A 20897-nucleotide genomic window follows, 5' to 3' on the forward strand; every position below is an offset into this window, starting at 1 on the left:
GAGAAGTCGAAATGATGAATATGGTGAGGGGACATTAGGAGGAAAACACTCATCTGGAAGGGGGGAGTGGGGGGTGTCTCCATATGTGTTTGTATGTGTTTCTTAAGTGTTTATTAGGGTAAAACATCAGAAAGTAGTTTGGCCTCATTTCTTCACTGTAAGTAGCTGTCATGTTTGTCACATCTATTTATGGTCCTGTGTGTGTTTATGTGTGTACGTGTGTGTGTGTGTGCATGTGTGTGCTTATATGTGCGTGTATGAATTTGTCTGAGGCAGAAATACTGAAGTACACATACCTTTCTAAACTTCCACATCGGTGTAGAATGTTAAAACTGACACTTTGCTGCATTCATGACACAAAGGAGATTCAAAACTTCCAAACAAATACATGTAAAGGAAGAATTCAAGTCCAAAACACATCTTAACGTAGGCCCACCCATGCTGAGAAAAAGATATATCTGAAATTCATCATTCTACACTTCCTACGTCTCAGGGATTCTTTTTTTTCCATTCATTGTTTTTTCTTAAAGGGGCACTCCATTTTACGCATCAAGATCAGTTTGCTGTGTGTGGAGAGCTGAAAAGACTAAATAACCCTGCTCATGTCATGAGAGTTATCTTAGCATAGAGAGGAAGAAATGGGGGTACAACATACAACTGGAATCAAACCACCTTGTTTCAGATACATGGAATTCGCCTGAACCACCAGGCCACCAGGACACCTTCATGCCACACCTTTTTAATAGAAAGCCGGCATGACAAAGTGCACGTTTGGAAGGTACATCTCAAACAAGATGATGCATTATGGAAAATGTAGCGCTTTTGGAGCTTGAGCCATATTAGGGGTATAAGTCAGGATATGTCTTCCCCTGCTGCATTGATTTTGACCATTCTTTCTGTTTTTTGCCTCTCCCAACTTTCTGGAAGTGCAATACTAAATAGCTGGAGTGCAGCTAAGAGTGAAGTGGGAGAGGATGAATGAGGTAGAGGTCGCAGGCCTCATTTGAAACCAACTGAACCAGCAGGATGCCTAGAAGTTCTAATTTTATGCTAATATTTGTGAAAGATCTGTAATCATAGCTGAAAGGTTCAATGTTCAGTGATCTGCACGACCAATCTGTATCTCCCACAGCAGTACACTGCATCACCCCGGCTCTGAACGGTAATATGTTTGCTGCCTTCACTTCCAGTTGAGGGATTACATGGTTTCTTTGCACCCTGAGAAAATCCTCAGATCTCATGGGTTTATCAAACACAAAGCAGCTTCAAAACTCACTGGATATTGCCAAAAAGTGTGTTGCCATCAAGCTAAAAATAGAGCTGTTTTTCTTATTTCCTGAAGAGTTCTGATGGTCTATAAGTGTCCCCAGGGGAAAAACTATTGAACTCTAATTGCACAATCACTACAGGGTTTGCTGGATAAGAGTGTCATAATGCTGCACAATAGCTGAAGAACACAGAAAGTTGCATTTTGTCTTCCTGTCTGATGAGAAATAGACATCTAGTCTTTACTTTTCCGCCTACTTAGGCCAGAATGAAAGAATTTCTGGTCTCATTGTCAGTGCCACTCAAAAAACAATTTTAACTTCAAAGGCTTGAGAACAAATTGATAGCATGTTACTTCAATAGCGTAGTGAGCGCAGTAACCTACTTGTTTTCAACAAAGGACTGTTTTCAACCACAGCATCCTGTTAATATTAGATACAACTTCCATATTTAGAGCTGTATAGATAGAGAGAGCGGGGTAGAGAGATGGATAGCTCCACGGATGGATACTTCAGAGTATGTATGTATGTATGTATGTATGTATACATGGTTACAGCCTGGATCCAAGTATAATGATATGCGGTACTGTTAGATGTTTTTGGGACTTGTTCTTTCAAATTTAGGGGACCTGAAGGAGATGTACCCGTGTGTATGGGCACATTAAAATCAGGTTAATCCCTCTGAGATCAAATAACTCTATTCCAAGACAAACTTGGACAAGACAGCTGGAGTACATTTACTCAAAGACATCACAACAAGCAAGAAATTTCATCACTAGCGAAGAACAAAAGAACACAGAGAAAGAAAGAGACGAGCTGGAGAGTGGGCTGTGAGATAGGGAGGGAGGAAAAGGTTTCTCGGTCCTAAAACAAGCATATCTAAGCACTGACAGTTTCCAGTAGATTCAGCTGTCATGGTCCTCACAGGTATTTCAAGCTCAGCCCTCCATGCAGAGCAGAGGAAGTAGCAATCGTGATTTTCCTTCTTTTTTTTTTTTTTCCCCCCCACCTATCTCCGCCCAGGCCTTCAGAACAATCAGTAGAAATTAAATTTAGTCTGCTCGCACCCAGAGACTGAAAGATGCATCTGTAGCACAATAGCGCTCAGAGGTGTGAACTTTAAAAATGATACATCATCAAAACTGTAATGCAAGAGATTTTACAAACTTTACACATAACCATTAGATGGACTTTAAGACCTGGTGGCAAGTACACAGGTGTATTTACTCAAGTATTGGGTAGGTATTCTGAGTTTACTAGTGTTTTGTTTGCAACATTACTTCTCCATTGTTCATTAAGTAGCCCGTCTGGTGCTTTTGGTTTTGAGCCTCCTCAGAAGACAGTTTACTGCGCACTTCAAGGACTTCTTGTCGGTGTTGGCTTTCTTGATGTTGGAAGCAGAACTTGATAAAACAGTCTCACCTCAAGGTCCATTTACTAGATGAGTCCATTAAGTTACAGCTTCACCTCAAGCAGTTCAGGCATTAACCTGCTGCACCCACCACTGCTCAGAAATGCACTGCGGTTGCTTTGTCATCAGGCTTACTTCTTTCTGGTTGTTGTACACAGGTGAAGATCTGAAATGGTGATCGATGACACAAAATATTATGTTATCATATTGCAGGTGTGCATATAAACAGTGGCACCACTCACTACATAATTGGTCTCCTGCATCCTACTTCAGAAGTGCTCTGATTCATTTTTGGACCTTTGACTGTTGGTCAAAGTATTTGATATTCTGTATTATGGTCAGCTGTTGGGTCCACATGGAAAAAGATAATGCACTTAGGTACACACACACACAGACCCTGGGGCAGAGGGCTGGGCTTGTGCTAGGCGGCTGGATGTATTAATCTGGTATCCAGTGGACAATGTGCTCTGCCTGTTCTGACTCCAAATGACGCCAGAACCACAGGCCGGGTGTGTGTGTGTGTGTGGGGGGGGCTGAGTCCCTGGGGCTGCATGGAGCAGGGAGACAACAGGGTGACACATCACAGAGGTTAGAGAGTCAGTGGAGGTAGTGTGGTTCTATTGGTTTTCACCCCATCATGGCCTTCATCCCTCAGACCGCTGGTGTCCTGTTAAAAGGGATGAGGGGACTGCTACCATGGAAACTAAGAGGCAAGCGTAAGTACGTGGGTTCATGTGTGCATATGTGTTTCACCTCCTCTATCTGACTGTCATTATCATTCTGTGAATCACGGCAAAATAGGCATCATAAAGTGTGTTTGCTTTGAGATGAGCTGGCACTCTGGTGGTAGGCGTGATGGGCTCGGGTTGAAGTGGTTTTGTGGTACATCCGTCTGGCAAATTATATTCTACTATGATGCGTAATTAAGTCCCTGTTTAAGCCGATTGTGAATTAAAACTGTTGATGTTTGACTTGTGTTTGAAATGAAAACTCTCTGCTGGTTTGTCAAACAGTTTGCTGAAGTGGCGTTGTGGAATGAGAGCCAGTCTGATTAGGGAAACTGTGTGTTTCTAGGCATCATGCTGTGTTGTTGTTGTATGGCAATATCTGCTGCTTTAAGCAGTACTCGTGGTCTCCCATTGCTAAGCCGGGTCAGCAGGCAATTACCAATTTGACTAAACAGTATGTATGTTGTTGCATTTGTTCATTGCATGGAGTGTGTTTTTTGGTTTTAAAGGCATGTGTGCATGTGTGAAAACAGAATAACATCTGCAGCCTTGCGTGTGTGTGCCAGTCTAACCTTTGTGCTATGGTTGGTGATTGCAGGTAATCCTTCCACCAGCCAAAACAAAAAAACCATAAAGCAGCGATTCCTCAAGCTGCTGCCGTGCTGCACGCCCTCGGCTGCCCCCTCAATCAGTCAAAGCAAGTGCTCCTTCACTCTCTATACATCTCTACATCCTGTCATGTGTCCAGCCCCTTCAGTGAATGGAGAAGATTCACTCAGACACTTGTGCGGACGCAGTCATGTGAACACAGCCACCAAAATAATAAACCAGCATACATGAACACACTCAACCTGACAAACTCTGAAACACTATTATTACTGTTAAGGAGTCAGGCCTGTTTTTTGCATTTTGTGATTTAAAGTGTGTTATGTCCTCATGGGCAAAAGAACGTGTGTGTGTGTGTGTGTGTGTGTGTGTGTGTGTGTGTGTGTGTGTGTGTGTGTGTGTGTGTGTCTGTGTGATACCATGATGGAGATCAAAGTGAAATTAAAAAATCAGGTTCTTGAGGTCTAAGAACTTACATGACATAATGAGTTGCCAGTTGTTTGTGGAGAAACAGATAGAATGAGGTCGGGATGAGGAATATCTGTTAGTGACCGCAGCGCACACCTTTTATAAAGACCCCTCTTTACCATTTTTATTCATGCTAACCATCCTCTCTCACTTCTTCAGTATACATAAGGCTCTACCCTGCGTCTTTACTGTACTGCTGTAGTTTTCAGACAACAAATTCATTTTATAGACACCTTACTGGCCATGTATTGCTTTGTGATATGATGTATTGAAGCTTATGCTGGATCAAAGATGTGTGGAAACGGCTTGATGTAGTAAGCTCATGATTATATATAGAATATTGCCTTCTCTCATGTTTTGATGCAATGCATTAATGAAATAATGATGAACACAGTTAGAAATAAAGTTTTGTAGTGTAAGACTTGTGCTGTGTGATGAGCTCGGCATCAGTTTGGTGACTTCATTAGAATATGTCGGGCTGGTCATGGCTGCCCTGGAGGTTGGTGTGGGTGTCGTGATGATAAATGCTCACTAATACTGGTCTCTCCCTCTCACAGACAGCGTGGAAGATGACTTTGAGCTATCCACTGTGTGTCATCGCCCTGAAAGCATGGACAAGCTGCAGGAGCAGACAAAGTTTACCAAGAAGGAGCTGCAAGTCCTCTACAGGGGCTTCAAAAATGTAGGTCTGGCTGAAGAAGAGAGTTGGGGGGGGGGGTGCTGTGAATCAACAAATAAGCCTAAAAAAGTCTGCTTCTTGTTACATCATTATGGGAGTTAGAGCAGTATCAGTCTGGCCAGAGCTGAAGTTACCGCATAGTCCTTTATATATTCTGTGCTAGATGAGAACTAATGAGTTTTCTCAATTCACATTATCCCAGGAGTGTCCAAGTGGTGTGGTGAATGAGGAGAACTTTAAGACCATTTACTCCCAGTTCTTTCCGCAGGGAGGTGAGTTGTCAAGTCCCGCCACTAAACCTGAAGAGCTCCAACTGTGTCCATAACACTTTCATTGACACCACTCTTACTGTCTGCATTCACTTCATAAATTTCAGGTTAGAGTGTAAATAACCTCATTTATTTGATTCTGTGGAGGTACATGGAGGTTTTTCATCATCAGAAAGAAAACTAACTTAATTAACTCATTAGAAATCCACTGTGCTGAACTATAGCCCGTGCACTGCAAAGAGGCGAGGTGATTTTTCATTTTGTGATATTTAGGCTGATGAACTGTTAACCACTCGCCTCCAGTTGTATTTGAAATGATTCTTATATCTTGGCTATATTTAGCTCGCTGCTCATCCTAGCTGTTCAGACTGTGCTTCATGTTCTGTGGGTATGTGGGGTAACTGTGAGCCTCCACCTTTGCAGATTCGAGTATGTATGCACATTTCCTGTTTGAAGCCTTCGACACGAACAAGAACGGCTCCGTTAGTTTCGAGGTGAGCTTTATTCTTATATCGGCTCCCTTTTGGAGATGAAAGCAAACATGTGCTCCAGTGAAACTTGCCACCACAGCTGTAAGTACAGTATTCCCTCTAAATACCTGCCCACAGAGATTAGTTGCTCTGATGGTTAGACTTGATTGAAAGACTGCCAGAATAATAAACTGTGCCCTCTCTATCTCAGGACTTTGTTTTTGGCCTGTCTATCATCCTGAGAGGGACCATTAATGACCGGTTAAACTGGGCATTCAACCTCTATGACCTGAACAAGGACGGCTGCATCACAAAGGAGGTAACACACACACACACACACACACACACACACACACACACACACGTCACACTGTAATTAGGTTGTTCTGAATTACTTGCTGAAATGGCTTCAGGGCTTGCGAGGACTATGAGGTCATGTCCTCCCTATTTTGGGGGATGTGGAGGTTTTGGTAGTGGAAAATCTCTGCCATTATATTGATCACTGACTACATCGACTTTTACTTTGACATTTAGAACTTGGCTTCAGTATGTCAGACATACCCTGTGGTACATATGGCCTCACATAACCATAATATTACCAAGTTCACCATTTAAATTCAATGAATTCTGTATTATACACTTAATACATTCTCCCTTTTGTCCTTCACTTTCCAGGAGATGCTGGACATCATGAAGTCCATCTATGACATGATGGGGAAGTACACATACCCCACTATGCAGGACGATGCGCCAAGAGAACATGTGGAGAGCTTCTTCCAGGTCTCACTCAACAGTTCACACTATCTACTAACCGCTCATTTGACTGATACAGAAATATTCCTGATGCTGTTCTGTGTTTCAGTGAGAAAATCTTTGACTGTCTTGACTGTTTTTTTTTCTTTTTCTTTTTTTTTTTTTTTCAGAAAATGGATCGGAATAAAGACGGGGTGGTCACCATAGAGGAGTTTATCGAGTCATGCAAAAAGGTGGGGCAGGAAAGACGATTTTCAAGTCCTAAAGGAAAGTTAGATGACAGTGAGATAAGAAGATCGACCAATTAGCTTATTGCTAAGAACCAAAAGTCGGGGGAAACAGTAAGCCGATGAAATATAACGTGTCAGCTTTTTAGGTGTTGGTAGGTAAAGTTTTTAGTCCCCTCTTCATGCTAAGCTAAGCTATTTGCCCCTTCCTAACAGACAGACAAGTGAGTTGTATCAATCTTCCCATTTAAATCCCAGCAAGAAAGCAAAATACTTCATCATGTCAAACTTTTCTCCGCACTTTCACCTCTGTATAAATCAGTGGGGTAACAATCCTTTGTCTCTGTCCAGGATGAGAACATCATGCAGTCCATGCAGCTGTTTGACAACGTCATCTAAGAATCTGGACCAGAGAGCACGCTGGCACCAGGGAGGGGAGTGTGTGTGTGAAAGAGGAATCAGGATTGGAGAGCGAGAAAGAGTGTGTGTGAGTGTGAGTATGTAGGTGTGGCTGTCTTCTGACTTGCAAGCTTGTACTTGTGTTTCTGTTGAGAGCTGTGAGTCCTGAGGGCACCGACAAGCCCTCCCCCTTGTCCTGGACCCCCAGTGACATTTCTCCAAGCAACATTGGAGCTGCCCCGACTCCCTTCTTCATCATGCAGAACTTTAGTTTTACCCCAGAGACACAGAGAAACAATGCAAGTGGCGGGCTCACAGGCACTGGCACACTCAAGACCCCCCACTTGTTTTATTTGAACTTTTATTTATTACTATTACTGAAGGAGGAACTATGTCAGCCTGCAATGGCTGAACTCAAGAGGGAGATAATTATCCCCAATCCTTGTTCCAAGATCACTGTTCCCTTTTTCCCTGTGATGGCTGAGATTTGGATTTGTGAATCTGATCCTGCCTCGCTGTGCATGTGGGCAACACCTCCCTGGAGCAGCAAGACTGCTCATGTCCCAGCCATAAAAATAGAAACGAGTCTACCACCATCTAGTGGACAAGAGGGAGAACGACACTTCCTTTGAGAAACGACTGAGGAATTGGAGATCCAAGCGATCCCGTTGTATGGAGGTTCAAACATGTTGTTGTCCGTGAGGAACTGATTTCAGTATCGCATGATGATGTCACTAATATCCAATTATGTATTTACAGAGATACTCCAAAGTCTGCTTGTCTGTCTGCTGTTCCTAGTCATTCACAGGTGCCTCACCCTTTGTGTATGTGTGTGTGCATGTGTAACAGAGAGAGATGTCATCCATCTTACCAATGTAAGACTCGAATGGGACAACACCCATTTCCATTCAAGGGATTCTGGTAGAATAATTCCCGGCCTTCCAAACTATTACAGTCCTTGCTCTAGGTGTCTACTGACTGTTGTACATTTTCTAGCATTCCCAGTGGTGTGATCCTAGACAGTACAACGTGGGGATTGCACTACAGTTGACAAGCTGTTTTGACCATCCAAGCCTCTGTCACCACAGGACTGGCATACCACAGTCGTACTAGTCTATCAGTATACATCCAAGGGGATTTTATTAGATTGCAGAACGTATTTGTGAACTTTTTGTAATCGGAAATGTCATGTGGTTGTAGCAGGTTCTACCACTTCAAAAAAAAAAAAAAAAAGAAAAAGAAAAAAAAAATCTCAAAACCCTCATTGCATTAAATTAGGCTCATTCAATTTCAAAGAGGCATAGTACGTGTGTGTGAACTGTTAGTGAGAGACACATGGTTTAATAATATAGTTTTTTTAATGCCCCCACCCACCCCATTCTGTATTCTCCCTCTCTCTGTAACACCAAAGAGAAGATAGAAATTAAAGAGGTATATACAGCCACTCTAAGTTAAGACATAAAGCCCACCTGTGGGTGAAGAGAGAGGGAGATGCCGTGTAGTAAGTAAGGCAAGGGACAATCAGAGGTAAAAGGATGTAATTTGGTACATTACATGTGGTTCACCTGCAGTCTGTCCAAACCGAAGTGTAGCTTTGGGTTGTCAACCCACGTTTTGCTCTGATGAATTAATTATTTTAGACAATTTGCAACCCCCTTATTGATTTGTTTTTGTCAAAGTTGAACTACTCTTAAATCTAACATGGTGTAAGTAAGATGAGGCACGCAAGCCCTAACTAAATAGGCTGTAGTGTCCTTTAAATGCAGAGGGACTCACATAAAATAGCAATAATGTTCTCTACCACTTCTCAGCACCTTTCCACCCATCCAACCTCTCATTCCTCTCAGAGCACAGTGTAAGGATGCACTAAGACCCTGATGAAAATATGCACTTCTCACCCCGCAATTTTTTTTTTTTTTTCTGTTCTGCATTTTTCGTTTAGGGGGAAAAAATTGGTTTGGCTCTGATTGTTCCTTGCCAACAGTCTTTAACTTCCATTCCTGACCACAAGTAAAACCTGTCTATACCCGCATGTACTGTGTCTAGAACAATGAAAACCTACTAACCCGTTGTACTGACTGTCTAGTTAGCTAGCCTCAACTGGTTGCATTACGTATTCAAAATGTGTATATTTTGTACAGAGATAATAAAAATCACAGTTACTATGCAAAATGGACTGGAGTTTGAATTTCAAAGACTGTACATAATCATTTTTATTAAAATGAGACTGAGAAGTTCTGATACAGTACAAAGCAAAAAAATCAAGATTCCACTATTTTTTAACTTACACTTCATCACAAAGTCAGCAAGAAATGGTTCTTAACTTAAATATACAGAATTATACATATAATCCCAACAGCCACATCTGATTCAACTAACAGGCAGTGTGTGACCAGGCACAAGGCAATGTTTGAGCAAACTTCAGTGAAAACATCCTGGTAAAACTGAGCAAGATCAAAAACAGTACTTTAGTCGGCTTAAGATAGAACTTCACAGTTCTGACTGGCTGCAAACCAAATATGTGCCCTTCACTGGAAATCATGTTGCTGTGACATTAAAGCTGGACAGAAACTGAAAAGTTGCCTGTTTTTACTTCTGCATGTCTTTGTTTAAATCCTTGCAAAACAAAACACCTCACGGTAAGCTGTCACCTTCCGATGACAACGTGCATCCACAAACGGTTCAAGGCCCCGATGCATTCTTGTAATTTTAATCAACACCATTCAAATGACACTCTTCATAACAGAGTGGTAAAAATAATTCAGCATCACCGCATGAAGATTGCTCTGTAGTGCCACAGGACAGATGTTCCAGTGTATGCATAAAATCCCACTGTTCAATGAAAAATGGCTTTTCTCTGTTTGTTACGCCTCCATTTTTTCACTTTTCTTCTCTGAATGCCTCGTTCACAATGGCACTGCTGACTCTTAGAGGCTTGAGGTGTGGCTGGTGGGGACTGGATTTGTCCATAAAGGAGCAGGCATTTACTTGGGCACCTTACGGAGCTCTGCCAGAACCCAAATGGCCAGAGAGAGAAGAGCCACAGAGCCAGACTGGTGAGTTGCTGCCAGTGGAGTGGGGACATACAGTAACAGGGTGCTGATACCGAGGGCAACCTGAAGAGTGCAAACACAGAGTTAGTTACACTGAAGCGTAATTGACTGAGCTCAAATTCGTGTTTCTGGCCTAACTGACAGCTTACCTGCCCATAGGCCATTGCTGCGAGGAGGCTGATGGCAATCTTAGCCCTCCTGGGCAGCACCATCCTCCTTGAGAACAAATAGAGGCCTGTAATTGCGGTCAAAGAAGAAATTGCCTGGAAAAAAGAATTCAGCAGACCGTTAACAACCTGCTGCCTCTCAATTTACTGAACGAGACAGGAGAAGGGTTAAGATAATGCTTCACTTAAACTAAAATGTTGAAACGTTAAGGTCAAAAGTTTTTTCTGTTCAGAAATAATAACATACCAAAATTCTGTGGTCAAACTGCACAGTCGTGGGATTTTCAAAGAAGTTCTTGAGGGTAGGGGAGAATGCCAGCAGATCATCAGGGATCCATCGGTCTCCCATCTTAGGGAAGGAGTTATACACCAGCCCAGCATCCAAACCGGCAACAAAAGCACCTGCGTCAAAGCATATGTATAGATTACATTTTTATCTATCTTGACAGTCTGCAACATTCTGCAAGATTTCACAAATTAACTTCAAATGTCAAGTACTTAGTTGTTCTTTTAACACCTCCTTTTGAGTCTCTGAATGTACTCCATGCACTCATATAACTCAACAGAAATTCATTCACACTTTTTTTGACATTTCATTCACACAAGATTAAACAATACCTGAAAGAGCAGTAAGGAAGACGAGTCCACCAGTACCCTTGGCAAACCTCCTAAGCTGCAGGAGGCGTTTGGTTTCTGCCAGCTGTGATGAAAGAGGTGCCATCATGAATGAAAAAAACAACAAAAAACTTCGAACTTGCAAACTGCATGACATTTGCTCACACATGACCAAGGTTAAAACCGTATTACTTTAGATGCAGACAGAAACTGCAATGAGCATTTGGTCTGTAGGCAAGAAAAACTGTACCTTGTGTGCAGGCAGCAGCAGAGTAAGCCCTGTCCAGAGACTGGCACAGTAGAGCAACAAAGCAGAACCAAGGTGAGCAGACAGACGATACTGGCTGACCCGAGGGATGTCGTAAGACTCAGGCTTCTCCTCCAGACCGCTTTTCACCATGTACCACCCCAGAAGGCCCTGAGAGGACACACACAATGATACAGTCATCCATGTCTTTTTGATATTCATTTTACATCCAGATAACTTGACAACGCTAATCATGACAAATTAAACAGTGCCCAATTTGCTCTTGAAAGAAACTAATAATTGGCTCAACTACAATGGAAATGAGGTCTCGACCTCGATGCATTTACGAGTTAAATAAAGGCTGAATGAATTAATGAATCATAGTGAGGTAAGGAGTAATGAGCCTCTCCCATCACCACAGCTGTATCAAGCCTTACCTGGAAGAAGACAAATCCACAAAGCCCCAGCACTTTTCCCTTCATAGAGCGATTGAAGTATCCTTTCCTCCAGAAGTAAATGGTGGGGAGGATGTATGCGAGTCCAACCAGTCTACCCCACATACGATGACCCCACTCCATGTAGAAGATAAACTTGAACTCTGGCAGAGTCATGTCATGGTTCATTCTGGGAAACACAATGACAACAGACAATTCATCATTGAATGAGAGACCCCATATTTTTGTTTAACACATAACACTGTGGTATATTCAGTTGCATCCTTGTGAAAGCTGTGTTCGTCATCAAATGCAAATAGGCAAATATTGACCTATACAGGCAAATATAGGTGAAAACAAAATTAAATATAGTTGCTGTCAATCATTCTCAAAATGATGCAAGCTCACAAACTTGTGTTATGAGTGATTATGATGGGGTGCCTTTAAACTGTGCACGTGCGTTTTGACAGGGCAAGCAGAAAAGGTGGGGGTTTACATTTTGAATTCAGGAAACTGCTGGTACTTGGAAAACTCAGCCTCCCACTCTGACTGTGACTGAGGCGGCTTCATCTCTCTCACCAGATGCCAGTCAACCATGGAAAGTCCAGATTCTGTTAGCCTGATTGAAACATATACAGTAAGTACCTATCAACACCACATTTACACAAGTAGAATGATCATACTATACGCCGACTGATCGCTTTTACCTTGTGACACCACCCAATACAACAGCCCCGACCACCAGCCCGCTGCAGCCCAGTAACCAGCGACCTAGTATGCGATTTGTGGCCGTGTTGGGGACAGTGGCTGCTGCCGGGGAGGAGGAGGTCCCCGCCTCTGCTGTGATGGTGCTCTGGCCCCTTTTCACAAGCCATTGTCGTGGCTGAGGACTCCGCTGCACTAACTAAAGGAGAAAGGGGACTTAAAACAACACTGGATACTTCTACATCTAGATGCATAACAAAACATTTACCTTGCTAACAAGGTAAAGGTTAAAGACACTCAAGAAACATTCATTTCAGTTTGGTGAAAAACCTCTTCTGTCTCAAAACACATACACAAAGCCAGGTCCATAAACCAGTGCAGCATATACATAAATCCATGAAATTAGAAGATGGACGAAAATAATCTATTAAGGGAATAATATTCGGGTATCCACATGCATTTGGCCTTGTTATACTTCATTCTTGTCCTGCTAGCATGTGACTTCTGATATCACTTCATCCTAATGACTTGATAGATCTTCAGTACTTTAAACCACAAGGCTGCAGGCTGACTGGTTGGTTTAATGTCTGAGTGTATGGACAATGTCGTTACTGGAAGCTGCAAAACCAGTACATTTGGAGTTTTCATGTCATGTGTTACATCGGTCCTGTCTTGCATTCAGTTTATTTGCCAGCGCTGGCCTTTCTTTGACCATAAACGCAACATCGGATGATGGGAGGTCGGTGAGGTGAATGTTGCTGCGGAACTGACTGCTGCGAAGTACAACCAACCAGGTGACCTGAATTGCCATACTTTAATTAAAAACGCGTTGAAAACAGCATCAATGTAAAACAAAACAGACTTAGCCAATGGGTTATCTTCTCGACAATGTCTGACATATCGTGTCATAGTTATACTTCTTGCAGTTTACTGTCTGACCTTTTTCATGCTTTAGCTAGTTAGCTAACGTTAGCAGGTAACTATGTACTCACGCTGCTGTGTTGAAATGCCTTGCCAGCATTTCTACAACCGCAAAAAAGCGTTGTTCGTACGGAGCTGAAGAGCAACATCTTTGTGTCCGCTAGCGCTGAGGTGGTCCTGCAGTACTGTTGTAAAAGATGAAGTTTAGGCAAGGAAAACGCGGATGTTATAAAACCATGTTTCTTAACCAACGGCTCAACTTTGACCTTCTGACGTCATGACAACTTGGCGAACAAATCAAGTTTTTTTTTCCTTTGTTATACAGGAAACACGATACCCGAAAAACATAACAAACAACTACAGTATATGTATTTACATGTTTTATTTTCTATTTGAATTCTATTGTTAAAGGACGGGACGTGCAGATGGTGTGCGCATGTTTTTAGTTCCTAGCGTATCCTGCATGGGCGGCCACCTTCCCTTCCTTTGACCCAAGAGGACTGCGTAACCCGTATAGCACCGCCCACTCAGCAAAGCGCGTGTTTGAATTCAACTAACCGGAAAACAGCTTCACGATCTTGCTGTCGTCAGTGACTCACCGAAACAGCTACATGTTTTGGCAGCAAATCGCTCCTGATAAGGTCCCATGAGTCCATAGTGAGTTAATTTGACAGGTAGTTAGCTAAATTATTGTGAACGTGTTAACTTGCATATTCACACTGAATCTCTTTCTGTCTGTGTCTAGACTGTGACTATGGCAGAGGGCTTTTTAATGGAGGTGTGTGTGGACTCCGTGGAGTCTGCTGTCAATGCTGAGCGAGGAGGTTGGTAATGTGGAAAGTCAATGAGGTCTGTTGTGTTCTTTGTAATAAGCCCACTGTGACCTACCTGATGAATACAGGCAGTACTACTTAAAAGTAAGGGGCAAAAGTTGCGGCCAATCAATCACAACTTAAGTGCAACCTTAGACAGCTATTATCTGTACTGAGTGCTGCGTGTTAAATTAATGTGCAGTGTTATTCATGTCTTAAAGGCCATGGACCATAAAGTCTGAACGTTTGTCTCGCCTGACAGGTGCAGGTAGACTTGAACTGTGTTCCAGTCTTCTGGAGGGGGGTCTCACCCCCAGTCTTGGTGAGCACAGTTCAGTTCAGGACACATATTCAGGCACAGCCCTAAGCTCTTGTTCTGGATCTGCTGAGACCAAACAAGCACACAGTCACACCTGCCACCATTATTTGTTTTGCCACAGGTCTGCTGCAGGTAGTGAAGCAGTATGTCAAAATCCCAGTCTATGTGATGATCCGGCCTCGTGGAGGGGACTTCCTGTACTCAGACCAGGAAGTGGAGGTGATGAGGAAGGACTTAGAGCTGATGAAGAGCCAGGGGGCAGATGGACTAGTGCTGGGAGCCCTGACAGAGGATGGACGGGTGGATGCAGAGCTCTGTATGGAGTTACTGGGTAATGTCTGCCTGTATATTTCATCTTCTATGTATGGGCTTAAAAGACACTAATCAAAAATAACCAAGACGCTCACTGAACAGTTCGTGATGTTTAGCTCCACTAACTCACAAAGAAAACATTTGAAAATACCCGCCTTACATAACACAAATGTCCCAGAATCAGAGATAACAAGGTTCTCTGTTCAGGCTGCCATGTTATTTACTGAAATTTTGCCAAAACAAAAACCTCCTCACAAAAAGGCCATTTTGGAAGCAGCAGGCATTTTGGCAAGTCATAGCAGGAACCAAACAGGCATACCTAATAACATTAACAAAGGCTGTATTCCATTTAGTTGTTCCAGTCTCAGAGCTCTATATTCATGCAAGTTGTCATACTAAAACACCAACTGTGAACTTTGGCGTTCATGTTATTAGGAACATGTGCTTTTCCTGCTATGACAAGTCAAAACATCTACTGTGAAAAGGGTGTGTACTTTTTTTTTTTTAATACCTGCCCACTATAACTACCAGGTTAAAGGTACTGAAGAACCTTTGTCATCTTTTCATTTGTACACAGTATGTTCTATGAAGTAGTCTTCTTTGATTTGCTCCAGATACCATCCTCCCACTGTTACTGAAAATTGTTTAACAATTTGCTTGACTTTCTCTATAATATGCTTCAGCTTTTTCCTGAAACTAAAATCAGAAAGAGCGTATATTGTAGCAATAATCCACCTCATTACCCCTTCATTATTCCAGCTAAGGTGCATCTTTACACCTTTTCACCTGTTAGTGAAGTCCTGAAGACTGTGCCAATACTTTTGTACCCTCTGTGAATCACATTATAACAGACAGAGCCAAGACACTGATGAGACCTGACTGTTCAGTATTTGTGGTGAGAAATTAGTCCAGTCATGTATTCTTGATATCTGATTGTGTGTCACACTGTATGCATTCCTAAATATCCTCACACTTTGTTTTGGTACTTGCTCATAATACACATTACACAGTATAAAATCAGGTAAATGTTTCAGGCTTTGAATGAAACAACAGTATAACTGGCCATATTAAGATAAGATGATATATAACTTACTTGATCCCACACCAGGGAAGTTAAGAAATCAGTAGTTTTGGCATGCTTGCAAAGAGAGGAACAATGTTCTGATTGTGCAACTCTTTCATACTGCGACTTTGCAACGGATGTATTTTGTTTGTTTGGTGTGTTTTGTTTTTTGTGTTGTTCCATTTATTTTTCTTTCTTATTTTCACTTTTTGCTCTCTAGCTGCTGCTCGACCTTTGCCTGTCACCTTTCACCGAGGTAACATTTTCTCCTTTATATCACGTGTAGCCTTACAACTTTATAATTCTTTGCAGCTGCCGGCAATTCCACTTAACGAAAACAGAAACACAACACTTTTGTTTTTGCTCCCTTTTTTCAGGAGTTGAAGTGAAAGATAAAGGACTTCTTCTGTGCACACAAAAGGCTTATTTCTCTCAAATTTTGCCAACAGATTTGTTCAAATCCATGTTAGTGAGCACTTCTCCTTTGTCAATCCATTCATCTCTAATGCCACACCTATGCTGATTAGATGCTTGTTAAACAGCCTGGATTTGAAAGCATCAGCACAGCTCACCTTAATGTACAGTGGTAGATTATTCTGGAGAAATGGAGCTCAGGGCCAAACGCTCTTCTTCCCTTAACATCAAGGGAATGTAAAGGATGTGATGGAGTGTCTGGAAAAATATGGCTGGAGATATATGAGGGAGCCAGACCTTTCAAATCTTTATGATAAGGAGGATTTTGAAGTTAGGGTGTCTGCTGGTGTTATATGATCCAACTTCATAGATCTTGTGATGGCTCTCACAGCTGCATTCTGGACCAATAGGAGACCTTTTACTGTCTTAGGTAGGCCAGAGAAATGTGCATTACAGTATTCGATTCTAGATGTTATGAGGCCATGCTGTAAAGAGGATTACAGCATCTGGTTTTGACAAAATGGGCCATTTTTGGGCGATTTCATGGAGGTGGAAGAAGCCAGTTTGTGTTATATACTTGATGTGTACAATCATCATCACCTCATCTTGCAGCATGATACTGCAAGGCCTCATGTTCCAAGGGTCTGTACACAGCTGAAAACATAACAGTCCTTGCATGGCATGCACATTCACCAGACATGAAACCCACTGAGGATGTTTGGGATAACCTGGATTGACGCATTCAGCGGCATGTTCCAGTACCTGCTAATATCTAATATCAAGTAACTGCACACAGCCATTGAAGAGGGGTGGGCCAACATTCTACAGACCACAATCAACAGCCTGAGAGGCGCTGACCCCCCTTTCAAAAACAAAAAAAAAAGAAGGCATATCTGCAGCTGTAGTCATGCGAAGTCCATAGTTCAGAGCCTAATAAATGTTTTTTTTTTTGTACAATTTAGAGTGGCCTTTTATTGTTGTGGCCAGCCCAAGGCACACCTATGCAATAACCATGCTGTTTAATTAGCCTCCTGATACGCCGCATCTGTCAGGTGGGTGGATTATCGTGGCAAAGGAGAAGTGCTTACTCACACGGATTTGAATAAATGTGTGCTCATAATTGGAGAGAGATAAGCCTTTTGTGTTCACAGAGTACTTCTTAGATCTTTTACTTCAACTCACTGAAAAGTGAGAATGGAAATAAAAGTGTTGCATTTATGTTTTTGTTGAGTGTAGACTTGAAAAAATATCACAAAGGCTCAGTGGAGTAAAAGCTCTTCAGAGTCCTTTCATCAAGGCATTCAAGTTTATTGCTTAAAAGGTGCCTAAAAGACTGATACACGGTTTTTTATTGACTCTGAACTCATGTTATTGAACCAATATCGATCCTCCTGCAGCTTTTGACATGGTTCATGATCCAGTGGTTGCTCTGGAGACTCTGGTATCATTAGGGTTCCAGCGTGTGCTGACAAGCGGCTGTGACACCTCTGCTTTGGAGGGACTCCCGCTCATTAAACGGCTCATTGATCAAGTATGTAGAACTGATATGTGTGCAAACATGTTTGCACGTACGCATATGCAAATTGCATGGCTATTTATGTTATCTCCACCTGTTCTTCCACTCAACAGGCTAAAGGACGAATTACCATCATGCCAGGTCAGTGCTTTTGTTTTTCTCGTGTGCAGTGTTTTTTTTTTATTGCTCAATTGTTTATTTATGTTTTGTTTTTTTATTACAGGAGGGGGTATCACAGAGAGGAACCTGCAGAGAATCCTGGAGGGGTCTGGGGCTCAAGAGTTTCACTGCTCAGCCCGCTCCAGTAAGGATTCTGCCATGAAGTTCAGGTATGTTTAAATCCAGCCTGCCACACATAAAGATTTCTTGCAACTCTGGGGAATAAAGCTTAAAAACAAACTTTTTTTTGTTGCTATCATGTCCAATGATGTTTCCATGTGCAGGAACACCTGCGTGACGATGGGAGCAGCTTTCTCAGCACCTGAGTACGGCCTGAAGGTGGCAGATGTGAGCAAAGTCCGCACTCTCAATGCAATAGCCAGAAATACTTTGTGACAATCATGACGCACCAAAAAACAGATACCTCGGAAGTGATCATGAGCGATTATACTGATATGTCTTCATTTATTTGGATGAAAGCCTGGAATCAGGAGGCATTTCAGAATTGTTCTGTTTTTGTTTTACCACTGATCAAACAGTCCTTGTACAGTTAGAGCTCAGGGACAGCCTTGCAACCTTCTGGAATATGCAGTCTATCAAAGTATCTCACAGTGGAGACCATGAATAATTTACTTTTACTGTTGCACACCTGTATGTGGCCTCAGAACGTGTAATACTTTAAGACTTCATAGATATGGAAAAGCACTGGTCAGTGCTGCTGTTGTTTTCAGAACAGTATTTTTTCCAGTTGCCATATAGTTGACCTATATTTATTTACAGCACTCCCTATTGACAGTGGAAGATAATGCAAAGCTGTGACCTTTACTGTTGGTGAACTATTGGTTTCTACTGTGTACTATTTTTACAAGAACAGAAACATTGTGACTTGATTCAGTTTGTTCAGAATTTAATTAAAAAAAAATTAAACATGAAGCCCAGTTTTATTCTTATTGTTGTCAAATGTTTCCTACAATTAAAACCAATTTCTTATTAATTTAATTTAAGAGAGTGCTTCATTTACACTACTTCTAATTGTTAATTGTTGATCAATCTGCAGAAAGAAATCCAGTAAATTTAGCTCTCCGTTACTCCATCAGAAAGCACCATGGAAAATTTTACTAATAATCATTTTAATATATTTGAAGAGGACAAAACTTTTGATTCATGGTTAAGGGCTGAACTGTTCCCAGGAAAAAAAAGAAGAAAACAAGAAAACAATGCAAAAAAGCAAGAAAGGTTAAAAGACACAGAGATGAGAGAAATCAACAGAGCTGAGGAAGGCAGATATGAGGTAAACACTGAACAGAGCACTGTATGGGCTATGGCAGTACATAAAGACTGGTTCACTGAAAAGAAAAACAGACTTTGAGAGAAAACACAGGGCAGAAAACCTCAATCAGGTGTGGCAGTCATCTCATGCATCTGTTCAAAACTCCAGTGGTAAAATGTAGTCAATTGCCAGTTACACAGCAGTTAGGACTTTTCAAAGTTTGAAATAGTGAGTTGTGCTACCTTCAAATCCAGCAATGGATTAAATCTGTAGTTAAAAACGTTCACACAAACAGGAAAGGCATCGGCCAGCACCGATTTGCAGCTCCTCTGGGGTTCAGAGGTGCTGTGTCGAACATCCCTTTGCCCTGCTGACACTAAAGCCCTCTACCTTTACCCACTGAAAAAGGTCACAGCAGCTACTGAACAGATAAGCAGTGTGTACTCTCATGAGCCCATGGGGTACAATTTCCCTGGGCAAATGTTACCAAATCAGCCCAGCAGCTGGGATTTGGAGAAGATACACCAATCATGGCTTGATTACGGCACAGCTGTCCAACTCCTCTCTGAGGCGGGTCTGGAGAGTATTGAGATATAGTCTGTGACTGGGCACAGATGCGAGGGCAGCCTAAGGAGTTACTGGGCTCCAAGCATTACAAATAGGGAAAAGTGGCACAAGATGCTGTCCTCCGATCCAGCCAATGGCAGCAGATCTGGCGAGCACCTCTCTCAGTTACCTATCACTACACGCTGATCTAAACAAAAAATGATAATACTAATATTCTAATTTTGTTACTGTTATAACAATAATTGTTAAGTCCCACTCATCTTGTCTCACTTCACCATCAATGAGCAGAACGAGCACATGAGCACTTTGATGGATGTTGGTAGCTGCACTCTGTGAGAAGGCTGTTTGTTTCTTATTTTATGGGGATAAAATGTGTTTTTGACCTTCTTTCTGTCCCACATCTCCCTCACATGTAGGAAAGTATCCTCGGGTTGTTTCACGAAGTAGGTTTACAGAGTCATCAGGATGACTAAGAAAAGTCCAGAAATTCCTTAAACTAGAACTTTCATGGTTTTATTGAGCAAAGTTATCCAGTTACTTCAATAAACCTACTTCATAGAAAAGCCTGTGGTCAGCTGTTGTATGTTTTTGCCCCCTCTCTCTTTCAATGTATGTATGGATGAATGATGACATTGCAGTTCACTGTCAGTGATGAACCGTCTTGGTCACGTTATGTTGAAAACTGGTTTCATTAGTTGGTTTTATTCTCTTAAATGCACATGAAACATACCTAAATATTCATCTAAGAATAAACCTGTTTGACTTAACCTAGCCTATCAAACATGGAGTCTCGTTAAAGGTATGTTTTCACTGCTGGCATCTGGTCAGAGAGCAGAAACAAGCAGATGTAATTGAGTTGGATGTTAAAACATTTGAGCTGAAGTCTATGTAGAGAGTTTGTCCGAGCTGTAGACGGCAGTAAAGCCCATCACAGTGTCTGAGTAATCTGTTTTAGGACCATCATGGATATCACAGAACGACTTTTCACACACAGTTTTAAAGACTAATAAAGGTTGTATTTACAGCAGCGTAAATGAATTACTTTTAG

General features: G+C 41.9%; 3 protein-coding genes across 10 annotated transcripts in view; 2 read left to right on the forward strand and 1 right to left on the reverse strand.

Annotated features, from left to right (window-relative positions):
• Positions 1-8191, forward strand: part of LOC143328441 (A-type potassium channel modulatory protein KCNIP2-like) — an 87151-nt gene extending 78960 nt beyond the window's left edge. For 5 of the 8 annotated variants that reach the window (XM_076743585.1, XM_076743583.1, XM_076743582.1 and 2 more), the window contains exons 2-8: positions 5036-5160; positions 5360-5429; positions 5850-5920; positions 6108-6215; positions 6572-6676; positions 6820-6882; positions 7228-8191. In XM_076743585.1, coding sequence (XP_076599700.1) covers positions 5036-5160; positions 5360-5429; positions 5850-5920; positions 6108-6215; positions 6572-6676; positions 6820-6882; positions 7228-7275 — 590 coding nt within the window. In that variant the 3' untranslated portion in view covers positions 7276-8191. Of the gene's footprint in view, positions 1-26; positions 3393-4002; positions 4106-5035; positions 5161-5359; positions 5430-5849; positions 5921-6107; positions 6216-6571; positions 6677-6819; positions 6883-7227 lie in introns of those variants that run through there. The other 3 variants (XM_076743579.1, XM_076743578.1, XM_076743584.1) reach the window with 3 other exon arrangements.
• A 1279-nt stretch (positions 8192-9470) lies between these two features.
• Positions 9471-13707, reverse strand: cox15 (cytochrome c oxidase assembly factor COX15). The gene is made up of 9 exons (XM_076743577.1): positions 13489-13707; positions 12499-12695; positions 12288-12410; positions 11795-11981; positions 11361-11528; positions 11114-11195; positions 10743-10897; positions 10478-10591; positions 9471-10391 (listed from the first exon to the last, which is right to left on the reverse strand). Exons 1-9 carry the CDS (start codon positions 13564-13566, stop codon positions 10260-10262), a joined length of 1236 nt encoding a protein of 411 aa, XP_076599692.1. The 5' UTR covers positions 13567-13707; the 3' UTR covers positions 9471-10259.
• Positions 13708-13968: 261 nt separating this feature from the next.
• cutc (cutC copper transporter homolog (E. coli)) lies at positions 13969-19203 on the forward strand. The gene is made up of 9 exons (XM_076743996.1): positions 13969-14074; positions 14163-14241; positions 14492-14551; positions 14670-14879; positions 16144-16179; positions 17735-17868; positions 17967-17994; positions 18077-18182; positions 18297-19203. Exons 2-9 carry the CDS (start codon positions 14172-14174, stop codon positions 18406-18408), a joined length of 756 nt encoding a protein of 251 aa, XP_076600111.1. The 5' UTR covers positions 13969-14074; positions 14163-14171; the 3' UTR covers positions 18409-19203.
• Positions 19204-20897: the final 1694 nt, after the last annotated feature.

This window comes from Chaetodon auriga, chromosome 11 (assembly GCF_051107435.1).
Source record: "Chaetodon auriga isolate fChaAug3 chromosome 11, fChaAug3.hap1, whole genome shotgun sequence".
Taxonomy (NCBI): Eukaryota; Metazoa; Chordata; class Actinopteri; order Chaetodontiformes; family Chaetodontidae; genus Chaetodon; species Chaetodon auriga.